Genomic DNA, 12,566 nt, shown 5'->3' with positions numbered 1-12,566 from the left:
CATTTTTTGTTTTCCAAGACAGGGTTTCTCTCTGTGGCTCTGGCTGTCCTGGGACTCGCTCTGTAGACAAGGCTGGCCTGGAACCCAGAGATCCGCCTGCCTCTGCCTCCTGAGTGCTGGGATTATAGGCATGCACAACCACTGCCCAACAGTTGAAAAAAAAATAGCCTTTCTAGTTAACTGTGGATATTCTTTGATATTGTACTGAAACTTGACATGATGATTCCTTCAAAGTTAGTTGCAGCAGGGACCCTGAACCTTGCATACTTTGTTATGTTTAAGCCTCCAAGTCTCTTTTGTACCTTTTTTAAAAAATGCATTGGTCATTAGAAAATACTGGTCCCCTGAGTTAGTCCAGACTTCCAGATGTGCTATACCATAGCCAAAACACGTGCTCATTCACATCAGCATCAGCCTCATGAGAAAAATCATGCTGTGTTGGGAAATGTGACTTCCGGAGTTTAAATTTCACGTGAAAACAAAATCCTATTAACTCATAACAAAGTAGTGACACCACAAAGCGACAGTGAATCTTAGTCTGTTTTCAAGAAAATGTTGACCAAAGAAACTAAGTAGGCCGCTGAAGCCTGTCAATCAGTGGCTCTTTCAAAGTGGTATCCAGGGCAGAAGGCTACGCTGCTTAAGCCCACAGCCTGAAGAGCTAACTGGTTCCTGTCCTCGGAAGCAGTTCTGTTTCAGTGTGCACCCTTAAGTGTTTAACATGTACGCAGCCACACAGACTGATTAAACACACATGCAGATGCGTGCACGCACGCGCGCGCATGCGCACACACACACACACACACACACACACACACATGCACGCATGCATGCACAAATCTCAAGGATAAAAGTTAATAAAATTATTACTTTTTAGTCCTTCCATTCGGTGCCCCGGCACAGTGTCTGCGGAGGTGCTAGCACCTACCTGTCATTGTCATTGCACAAAGCATGCTTTTCAACATACTGAAAACATGAATAATAACCCTATGTCATTACAAATGTAGTTCTGACCTCACAATTTTAGAAAATATCTTAGGAAGCCCAGAGGCCCTTGAAACATGCCTTAAAAACTGCCAGGCTAAAGGACACAGTGGTAAAGTGGGCAAAAACTAATTTTTATTTTTCTCTTAATTTTGCTCCCAGTACAGTAGAATTGGGTTCACTTTGATCTAGTTTTTAAGGCTTCTACCTTTGGAAGTTCTGTCTGCACAATATGTGTATTAAGACATCTGCTTCAGCTGTTCTCTGCTCATCATCAGCCTAGTTAGCATGCACTGTGCTGCAGCTTTAGAGAGTACAAAGACGGGCAAACCTGTTCCCGCCCGTGGGGACTCATCAAGAAAGACACACGTGAGCAAACATATTCTCAGGTGCTCCCAGGTGGACATGAACACACAGCCAGACATCCCAGGAGACAGAGGCCGCCCAGCTGAGGGATGACTTGAGATGGGTGTGTCTAAAGTCTGCCAAGCAGGAGAGCTCCAGGCTGGAGAAGCAGACTGTGAAGAGAAAAACATGATACACTCACAAAGGAGAGGTCTTCCATAGCTATGAGGAAGGTGGTCCATGAAAAGGAAGATGAGCTGATGGCATCTCTGGGTATGGGAGGAGGAAGCCAAGATGGAGAAGGGACTGCTGCTGCCCTGACCGTTTGAATCTTTACCATGAGCAGAGATTTGCATTGTTTTTTATGAAGTAGGTAGTTCTGGCGCTATGGCTATCGCTCAGTAAAGTTCGCCCCACAAACATGAAGACCCAAGTTTAATACCCATTACCCATATAAGAAAGTTGGGCATGCTTACAATCCCAGCACTGAGGATACAGAGTCAGATGTACCCCTGGGACGTGCCTAGCCTGAAACAATGAGCCCTGAGTCCCAGTGAGAGACCTTGTCCCAAAAACCAAAATGGATGGCTCCTTAGGAACAACAGCTGAGAGCGACCTTTGACCTCCACATAGACATGCACACACACACTATGAACCCTCCATATATGCATCTGCACACACACACACACACATGAAAACATAGACATAAGGTAGTTAATCTTGAAAGCAAGTATAGCAGAATCATATTATTATTCTATTTACTTATTTATTAGATCTATTTTTTAAAAGGGTCTCACATGTAGCCCAGGCTGGCCTTGAGCTTATGATCTTCTTGCCTTAGCCTCCTCAGTGCTAGGATTACAGGTGTGCACCAAGGAACTTGGCCTTGCAAAGTCATTTTAGTCATCAGAAGTATCTAACCTATGTGACCGTGCTTGTACTAAATGTATGTGTGTGCTCTACAGAGCTGGAGTGTGGCAGGAGACAAAAACTGCTGGAGTACAAATGAGCCGATTAACTAGAATTTCTCTATGACAACTGCATATATTTTATGTTAATACACACAAATTTTTTTGTTTTGAATTTTATAGAGCTGTATATTCTGTTTACATATTTATGTATATAAATATAGGGTGACCATTCATCTTTCTGGAATCTAGTCCCAGTGTGTGCTATTTCTCTGGCATAGCTACTAATTATGCTTTCTTTCTCTCTCTCTAGTGTACTGTTTTGGGTGCCAAATTATTCACTCTATTTCTATATCCACGCTTGCAAAATAGAAGTGTTCATATATGTGTGTGTGTGTGTGTGTGTATATACATACATACTTTCATGTAAATGTTCATACACACCTGTGTCTGTATACATATATAGTTAAAAGGTGCTTTTTGTTGTTCTTGAGACAAGATTTCTCTGCGTAGACTTGGCTGTCCTGTAGCTCATTCTGTAGACCAAACTGGCCTCAGATTCATAGAGATCACCCGCCTCTGCCTTCCGAGTGTTGGGATTAAAGGTGCATGCCACCAGTGCCTGACAAAAAGTGCTTTTAAAAACTATTCTGGGTAAAATACAAACTTGGAGGTTGATAAGATGGCTCCACAGACATGAAGGCACTTGCCAGGCCAGCCTGACAACCTGATCAATCTCCAGGATCCACAAAATAATGAAGAGAAAAAATGACGCCACGAAAGCATCCTGACCTCTGTGCACGTTCTGCTGCACGTGGGTGCTTCCTGTCACACACAAACAACACACAGCGATAATACAGTAGAAATACAGTAATACAGTAGTGCTCAAAATAATAATACTCACAATAAGTAAAGTTTAAACAATACAGACTTAGGGAAACAGTAGCACAGGTCAAGTATTGACAGTTGTCTAATTATGGATTGTTTTGGTGTTAGCTCACCAACATTTTTGTATCTGGAATATTTTTGTTAGCCTTTAAAATATTATTTTATTTTATGTGTATGAGTGCTTTACCTGCATGGATGTCTGTTCACCACATGTATGTCCAGTGCCCACAGAGGCCAGAAGAGGGCGTCAGATTCCCCAGAACTGGAGTCACAAACAATTGTGAGCTGGTGTGTGGCTGGGTTCTCTGAAAGAGCAGCCAATGCTCTTAACTGCTGAGCCAGCCCCCCCTCCCCCCCTTTTTTTTTTTTAGCCTTTTCAGGTTCCTTCATTCCATCTCAGTAACACTGCTAAGAATAGCAAACTTGTTAAATGAAACTTTTAAGAAATTATTTTAGAAATTACATGTAAATTAAGCCTCATCTTCTCTTTGACTTACATTTTTTGTGGTTTCTGCTCTAAGTTTCTTGCTGTGACGAAGTGTGGAAGGCTTGCTGTGAAGTGCTTACATCTCTGATGTCAGAGAATACAGATGCTGGCGAGAGCGGCTCCCCTCCCCTTCAGTGCTGCCCTATGTCGCGATTCTATTGCTGCTGTCATAAGGAAGCCATTTAAGGGGCTGGTGAAACAGCTCGTTGGACAAAGGCTTTGCCATGCAAGCTTCTGCAGCCTGTGCAATGGTAGGAGAGAACAGTTTCCAGAGAGTTGTCCTCTGACCTCCACATGCACACCACAGCACATGTACTACCCTCCACATGACACACACACACAATAATTTTTGTTTTGTTTCTTTGTTTTTTGAGACAGGGTTTCTCTGTGTAGCCTTGGCTGTCCTGGACTCACTTTGTAGACCAGGCTGGCCTCAAACTCACAGTGATCCGCCTGCCTCTGCCTCCTAGAGCACTTGGGAGTATAGGCATGCACTACTACACCTGGCTTTTGTTTGTTTGTTTGTTTGTTTGTTTGTTTGTTTGAGACAAGGTTTCTCTGTTTAGCCTCAGCTGTCCTGGACTTGCTGTGTAGACCAGGCTGGCCTCGAACTCACAGCGAGCTGCCTGCCTCTACCTCCCAAGTGCTGAGATTAAAGGCATGTGCTGCCACGCCCAGCTATTTATTTATATTTTAAAGGCAACTTAAGAGGAAAAGGATTCATTCCAGCTCACTGTTCAAGGAGTCTTCCATCATAGAGGAGATGGACGACACAGGAGCTCGATGCAGCTGTACCACTGCCTCCATGACCAGGAAGCAGAGAAGGGTGGATGCATGTAAGCCTTTCTCCACTTCTCCCAAACAAAGGATGGCACCGCCCACAGTGGGCAGCTGTCCCACCCTCAGTGCCTCTAAGATAACCTCCCACAGGCACTCCAGTCCTTCCCAAGCAACTGAAAACTTCAAGACTGCCCAGTCCTTCCTTCGTGTGTGTGTGTGTGTGTGTGTGTGTGTGTGTGTGTGTGTGTGTGTGTGTGTCTTTATAGGAAAGTTAAATAGGATAAGAATAAGAACCTGTGGAGGAAGTATATCCTATAGGAGCCTAGAGCAGACATCACAAGAAAGGCAGAAGACGCATTACCAAACTGCCGCTGGCCTGTAGCCCATGAACGTCAGACTGCTGAGTCTTTTCAGGGAGGCCTTTCTTCTTCCAGGGGCACTGAGAAATCCACAAGATTGCATTTGGTTGAATTCCATTTTTACTGATAGAAATGATCCCTCACAATTCCAGAAAAGACTCATGAAGATTAAGTTAGAGACAAAGAGCAAAGCAGAGTCAAAGAACTAATGTTAAAGAAAGAAACTGAAACAATGGTCACACCGGAAACCCCAGCTAGGAGTGATGCAGCAAGTGAGCAAAGGTCTTAGCTTCCTTGTCTCAAGAACTAAAGATGGTGAACGCGTATGCAGTTTCTTTGTCGGAGTTGAAAGCCTCATAGGAATGTGCCCTTTTCCTGTGACCAAAAGTGACACAAGAATTTTATCAACTGATGCTTGTGTAAAGGAAGCTAAATAGCACAGTGGGGCCCAGCTTGTAACAGACCCTTTACAAAAAGGTTAAGAAGAGTTTTTAGTGTGGCTGTTTGGTCTATCTAACTGAATAGGTGTCATGAGCTAAATGCTATCTACAGTTCAGCACTAGCAAGACGTTGCAGCTGATGGTTAGACAAATATTGCCGAACTGTATGGCACTCTGGAGACTGCATATACTGATGGCACAGATCGGCTAGGTACAGTGCGTGTGGTTAGTACATCTTGTAGACCAGAGCAGGGTTTTGTATCACATTTACCTACGAGGATGATGAATTGGCAGTGAAAACCCGTGAGTTACTGTCTGCATTTTTTTTAAGTGAAAAGTACTAGAACAGAACAGATGGTATCTCGTGAAGTCAGCTTATCCATCTCATTTGTGTCTTAGGTCACTGTGTGCTGTGCATTTGTCACCACGGATATGTGTAAAAGCTGCTGCTTTGGCCATTGCCGTGTCAGTAGGCTCTGGCCATCCCAGGGTCACAGCGTGGATGGTGGCTGAGTGATCTTGTCATTCTCTGTTTGTCAGTCTTAATTATCAGCTTGATTGGATTGAGAAGTACATAGAATTGTAAAGCAGGGCTCAGGGTGTGTCAGAAAGGATAAGAGGGGAAACCCACCTGAATGTGGGCAGCTCCAGGCTGGGAGCTTGAATAGAGCAAAGTAGGGGAAAGAACCATAGGTGAGCTGCTCTTTGCTTTGCCATACTCTTCCACGATCAACTAAAACCTTTAAACCATTGTTTCTTGGACATTTCCACCATAGAATAACTCAGGCATGCTACATGTGTCACATCCTTAGACTGTCCATGAGCCATCGCACCTTTCAGTTCTAACTTAAGAAGTTCGGATGAGACTCACTACCACATACTTTCCTGGTCTAGTGTTTTGTTGCCTCTTCGTTGGCTTCAGTGTTCTGCAGGTTCATTTTTAAAACTCCAGTCTAGTCTGGTTAGAATAAAGGGGAAATCAAACAGAGAGTTCTTACCAGGCCATGTGTGGCAAGGAGGGAGGGTGTCCCTGATGGTCAGACTCGGTCACACACACTGCCACACTGCCACACTGCCACTCAGAAGAGAAGCACAAGAGAAGAGCCAGTTAGATGGCTCCTTCTATTCTTGCTGCTTCTTTGAGCAGACACCCTCACGCAGAGGTACCACCCACTGAGGAGAAACGCTTACAAGTACATTAATACATTGTTTCTGCTTTATGAACTATGTTTGGATCAGGTTATCTTTGAAAATATAGAAGAGGCTGCAGTTATGTCTCAACAGTAGAGCCTTTAACCAGCATGTAAAGGTTAGGGATTCCGTCTTCAGCACACACACACACACACACACACACACACCATCAAATGAAGGCAGGTGTGTTGACACACACCTTTACTCAGTACTCAGGAAGCAGACGCAGGCTGATCTCTGTGAATGCGGTGCCGGCCTGGTCTACTTATCTAGTTCCAGGCCAGTAGAGCTTGGGGATGTGACTCACCTAGCGTGTGTGATAGCCTGGCTTTAATCCCCAGGTCCTGGGATGGACTGAGGGAACATCTGGAAGAAGACAGAGACAGGTAGATCTCAGAGTTCAGGGCCAGCTTTGTGTAGGTAACAAGTTGCAGGGTAGTTGGGGCTAAATAGTATGACCTTGTCTTCCCTGAGGAAAAGTCAGATGAAAAGAGGACGCTTCTAAGGGACCAAGATTTCACTCAGCTCTAGAGCCTCATGCAGCAGTGTCCAGTGGGGAGACCCTTTCTGTTTGGCCATACAGAAACTTGCCCTCCCCCATATTTGGACACATACACATAGCCAAAACTTTGCAGAAGGCAGGGGAAAGAGTCCCAGGATGATTTCCAACTACAGCTACTAGCAATGGCATGAGAAAACAGTCTGGGGCAAGAAGAAGGCTGGCCTTCTGCTGTTGACTTCCAAGTCTTTGGAATAACGACAAGATGAGATAAATGTCTGAGTTCTCACATGTAAAAAAACAAAAACAAAAAAACAAAACAAAACAAAACAAAAAACCACTGTTTTTTTCCCCCAGAATTAGAAAATAGTCTAGAAATAAATAGGCCACTGAAGGAAAAACCCCTGACCATTTGTCTCTTGTTTCAGATGACAGTCATGTCCCTCTCCAGGGACCTCAAGGACGACTTTCACAGCGACACGGTGCTCTCCATCCTAAATGAGCAGCGCATTCGTGGCATCTTATGCGATGTCACCATCATTGTGGAAGACACCAAGTTTAAAGCCCACAGCAATGTCCTGGCTGCCTCAAGCCTTTATTTCAAAAACATCTTTTGGAGCCATACGATCTGTATCTCCAGCCACGTCCTGGAGCTGGATGACCTGAAAGCTGAAGTGTTTACAGAAATACTTAATTACATCTACAGCTCTACTGTTGTGGTCAAGAGACAGGAAACTGTCACTGATCTTGCAGCTGCAGGGAAAAAGCTGGGGATATCATTCTTAGAAGACCTGAGTGACCGCAGCTTCTCAAATTCCCCAGGTCCCTATGTAGTCTGCATTACTGAAAAGGGCGTGGTTAAAGAAGAAAAACATGAAAAAAGGCACGAAGAACCAGCTGTTACTAATGGGCCAAGGATCACAAATGCATTTTCCATCATTGAAACGGAAAATAGTAATAACATGTTTTCCCCACTGGACTTGAGGGCAAGCTTCAAAAAAATGTCTGATTCCATGAGAACAGCTGGTCTTTGCCAGGAGAGGACCAATATCTGCCATGAAGTAGAGCCTGTCCGCACGCTTGCTGAACATTCATATGCCGTTTCTTCCATCACCGAGGCTTACAGGAGTCAGCCTGTACGGGAACAGGACAGCAGTTCGTCCGGGAAAACGGGAAAAGAAAATGGTGAAGCTCCTGCCACAAAAGCAAAGCTATGCCGAAAGCCAAAGACCCAAACCCAGGATTCTGACTCAACTACAGAAAATACACCACTCCCTCCGGTACCCAGCCCAGAGTTTAATCAAGAAAAGAGTCCACCACCAGCTCCAATTCTGCCACACCCAGAACCTCCCAACAAGGAAGGAGATGTCCATTTTCCCAGGGAAGATGAGAACCAACCTTCGGATATTCCTGGTCCACCAGCAACGGAGGTCCCGCCCCTCATTTACAATTGCAGCTGCTGTTCCAAATCCTTTGAGAGCAGCGCACTGCTCAGTGCCCACATGCAGCTCCACAAGCCAACCCAGGAGCCTTTAGTGTGCAAGTACTGCAACAAGCAGTTCACCACCCTCAACAGACTGGATCGGCACGAACAGATCTGTATGCGGTCTAGCCACATGCCTATCCCAGGAGGAAGCCAACCGTTTTTAGAAAACTACCCCACTATTGGACAAGATGGAAGTTCATTTACAAGCCCAGAATCATTAATACCGGAAAATAGGGTCGCTGAGCTTTCCAGCGCTGGGAGTGTCTTGCCGGACGCGGACCACATGGTGAAATTTGTGAACGGGCAGATGCTCTACAGCTGTGTTGTGTGCAAACGTAGCTACGTGACTTTGTCCAGCCTCCGAAGGCATGCAAACGTTCACTCGTGGAGAAGAACATACCCTTGCCATTACTGCAACAAGGTCTTTGCACTGGCCGAGTACAGGACGCGGCATGAAATCTGGCACACTGGAGAGAGGCGGTACCAGTGCATTTTCTGCCTTGAAACATTTATGACCTACTACATACTGAAAAACCACCAGAAGTCTTTTCATGCCATAGATCACAGACTCCCCATCAATAAGAAAACAGCAAATGGGGGCTTGAAGCCTACTGTCTATCCATATAAACTTTACAGGCTCTTGCCTATGAAATGCAAGAGGGCACCTTATAAGAGCTACCGGAATTCTTCCTATGAAGGGGCTCGAGACAACACTCTACGGAGTGAGTCTGCATCCAATCCCTTCATCGTTCCAAACTCGCAAAGCTCTGACATGCCCACACTGAACTTCCAAGATGGTGGAAACACCTTGACCACCACCATCTCTGCCACCCCGGTAGAAACACCTTCACAGCACGGCACACCCACTTTTGCCAAAGTAAAAAAGGCAGAAGCCGTCCCATGGAGAAAGGAGGCACTGAAAACTGATCTCGTCAATAACTTGGATTCAACTGAGGTGTCAGTTTCTCCCACTGGAATCCCCGTCAGCACTAACCTACAGGCAGAGCCCACAAGTGTTTCATCGGTGGGCAAAGGCGGTGAGCACTCAGGCTCCGTGATCAGCTACAGTGGCTCGGTGCCCTCCGTCATTGTGCACAGCAGCCAGTTCTCGTCGGTCATCAAGCACAGCAACACCATTGCGAGCCTGGCCAACAGCAGCCACAAAGCCGCTCCACAACCGGAGCTCAGTCAGTCCCTGAAAGAGGACAGCAAGCCTGAGGCAGATAAAGGCAGGAGACTTTCGAGTAGACCCAAGAGCATTAAGGAGAAAAAGAAAGCTATTCCGTGTACCAAGGGAGAAATAGCAGTGGAGGCAAAACACGTTGCTGACCAGGAAGGGTCTTCGGGCAAAACCACAAGTGCCACTGAGGAAACCAGTAAAATTGAAACTTATATAGCAAAACCTGCTCTGCCTGGCACCTCCACAAACAGCAGTGTCGCACCCCTTTGCCAAATAACAGTGAAAATTGGAAATGAAGCCATTGTGAAAAGGCATATCCTTGGGTCGAAGCTGTTTTACAAAAGAGGGAGGAAACCCAAGTATCAGATGCAGGAGGAGACGGTGCCTCAGGAGAGTGACCCAGAACCCCACAGGGACAGCCCCCTTGGGCCTTGCCAGGCTGAATGTGTAGAGATGAGTGAGGTGTTTGATGAGGCGAGTGATCAGGATTCCACCGACAAGCCGTGGCGCCCGTACTACAACTACAAGCCCAAGAAGAAATCCAAACAGTTGAGAAAAATGAGAAATGCGAAGTGGAGGAAGGGGCATGGGAGCAGAAGCCCCGGCGGCAGGTGCAGATACCCAGCTGAACTGGATCCCGCAGAGGTGAAGCTGCCTCCGAATAAGGCCTTTGAAGAAGAAGAAGAAAACAAAGAGATGCCCAAACTGCAGTGTGAGCTCTGTGATGGCGACAAAGCAGCAGGGGCGGGAGCTGAAGGCAAGCCCCACCAACATCTCACTTTGAAGCCTTACACCTGTGAGCTCTGTGCAAAGCCGTTCCAGAGCCCCTCCACGCTCAAGATGCACATGAGGTGCCACACTGGAGAGAAGCCTTACCAATGCAAGACTTGTGGGCGGTGCTTCTCAGTGCAAGGGAACTTACAGAAACATGAGCGCATCCACCTGGGCGTAAAGGAGTTCGTGTGTCAGTATTGTAACAAGGCGTTCACGCTGAACGAGACTCTCAAGATCCACGAAAGAATCCACACTGGTGAAAAGCGGTACCACTGTCAGTTCTGCTTTCAGGGTTTTTTATATCTTTCCACAAAAAGGAATCACGAGAGGAGGCATGTTCGCGAGCATGATGGGAAAGGCTTTGCCTGCTTCCAGTGCCCCAAAATATGCAAAACAGCTGCTGCCCTCAGAATGCACCAAAAGAAACACTTATTCAAGACTTTAACTAAGCAAGAAAAAACAGGTGACATGTGCCACGAAAACTCAGATCTCTTGGAGAGTCAAATTTGTACTGACTCAGAAGACAGCGACCAAAAGGATAACAGCCCTTTGCTGAAAATGTCCTTTGAGTGACGACAGTTAGGAAAGTCATCAGAAAAAGTGTTTTGTGAGTTAATTTTAATTTTTTTGAGTTAGTTTTGTTCACATAATAGTCACAAAGGAATTTGAGGGGTATTAATTTTCATTTGTGTAAACTCCAAAAAGGATCCTAACACCTACTTTGGGTTTTATCATTCACTTCACACAGAGTGCATAAAAACAAAATAGCTGAATCTTCTAACGACCCAAGTATTTTGTGAAGGCTAATGAAATCCTTAGCTGTGGTATTTTGAACAGTGAGAAAAGCAGCTGAATTTTAGCCTAATTTAAAACTTTCTTGCGAACACTAATGAGGACTGCTGAACTGTTTGTTAGTCACTGGAAAAAATAAGGGTCCGGATCACGGAGGTGGCGTCTTTGAGATGTGTTAAATGCTAAATGAGCTATGACAGTGTTTATGCACTATTAACCTCTGTTAAATTAATGGGTATTTACAAATTGCTTGTCAATATAACTGAAAATATGTAATGGGCAGCCGAAACAGGACAGTCATGCATTGTCTAGAACTACTTTTGTGCAACAAAAACCTTGTAATATATATATATATATGTATATATATATATACATATATATATATATGAGTCACTGTAACTTTTAACTGTCTATGTCCCTTGTAGAGGATTAGAACAAGCAATAGACCCGAAAACGATGAGGACTGGTGTAGAACTCAGTAGAGAATTTGGAATCTGACGTATGTGCATGCATGTGCTTCTCAATGGGATCCTGTGCTGTTCTCTTAAAGTATGGCTGAGCTGTTACTAGAACTGGTCTACTCAAGTCACACAAAACACAGGTCATGCCTTATCTATGGGGAAAGCCTTCCCAGAACTTACCTGAGATTACCTGTGCCGTATAATCCTTTGCACTGGCCTCACCACAGAGAATGAAGAATGGTCCGATTCTTCAGAACTCTCTGCAGTCTTCCAGTCATCCCGAGGCCATGGATGTTGGGGGGGGGGGGGGGCGGCTATTCCACCCAGACTTAAAGGGTCAAATAATCCCGTCATCTCCCATTCCACTGAAGGAGTATGCAGGAGGTTGAGTGCAAGGCATACCTCTGTGGTCATGAAGTCTCAGGCACCCGGGAACGGCAGAAAGCCTAATTCCTCAACATTGCCCCTTCTTGGAGATGCTGCAGCCCACAGGTATATACCAGTTAAAGGGCAGCAGAAGCCCCACCCCCCACTGATGACAGGAGGACAAGGGGAAGTGATGACCGTCCTTGCCTCAACAGCTGCGTTGTTTTTGAAGGGAGGGAAGTAGAGTGGGGGGAGGGGACAGGGTTCTGCTCCCTTACCTCCCGACTCGGAAGCACCCAAAAAGCCAGAGGCTCCGCCTTCATGCTTGCAGACACCTAGCTCCCTCCTTAAAGCCCCACTTACGTTTCTAAATTATGTTTTTATATTGACGCAGACTGTCGACATTGCCCTCAAAAGTCTACTTGCCCTAAGGATGTCCTTTCATGTGAACTAGGATCCCGGAAGGCTGGAACTCACGGTTTTTACTGTTAAAACGGCCAGACTAGGAAGGAGGGAGAGCACACTGCTCCCGTTCCATCACGCCAGTGTGAGTGAAACTGAGAACATGGAGAGAGTGGCCGGCAGCCATTGCAGTCTGCTGGATTCAGTAGATGGAAATCCAAGGC

The 12,566-nt window shown here is 45.7% G+C and overlaps 1 protein-coding gene across 8 annotated transcripts in view; it reads left to right on the top strand.

Moving 5' to 3' along the window:
• The window catches only part of Zbtb38 (zinc finger and BTB domain containing 38), a 71,406-nt gene extending 60,092 nt beyond the window's left edge, over positions 1–11,314 (top strand). For all 8 annotated transcript variants that reach the window (XM_051140650.1, XM_051140649.1, XM_051140647.1 and 5 more), the window contains one exon: positions 7,310–11,314. In XM_051140650.1, the coding sequence (XP_050996607.1) occupies positions 7,310–10,894 (3,585 nt within the window). In that variant the 3' untranslated portion in view covers positions 10,895–11,314. The remainder of the gene's footprint in view (positions 1–7,309) is intronic.
• The last annotated feature ends 1,252 nt before the right edge of the window (positions 11,315–12,566 follow it).

The sequence above is a fragment of the Acomys russatus genome, chromosome 32 (assembly GCF_903995435.1).
Source record: "Acomys russatus chromosome 32, mAcoRus1.1, whole genome shotgun sequence".
Lineage (NCBI taxonomy): Eukaryota > Metazoa > Chordata > Mammalia > Rodentia > Muridae > Acomys > Acomys russatus.
This window is presented reverse-complemented; position numbering and strand designations above follow the sequence as displayed.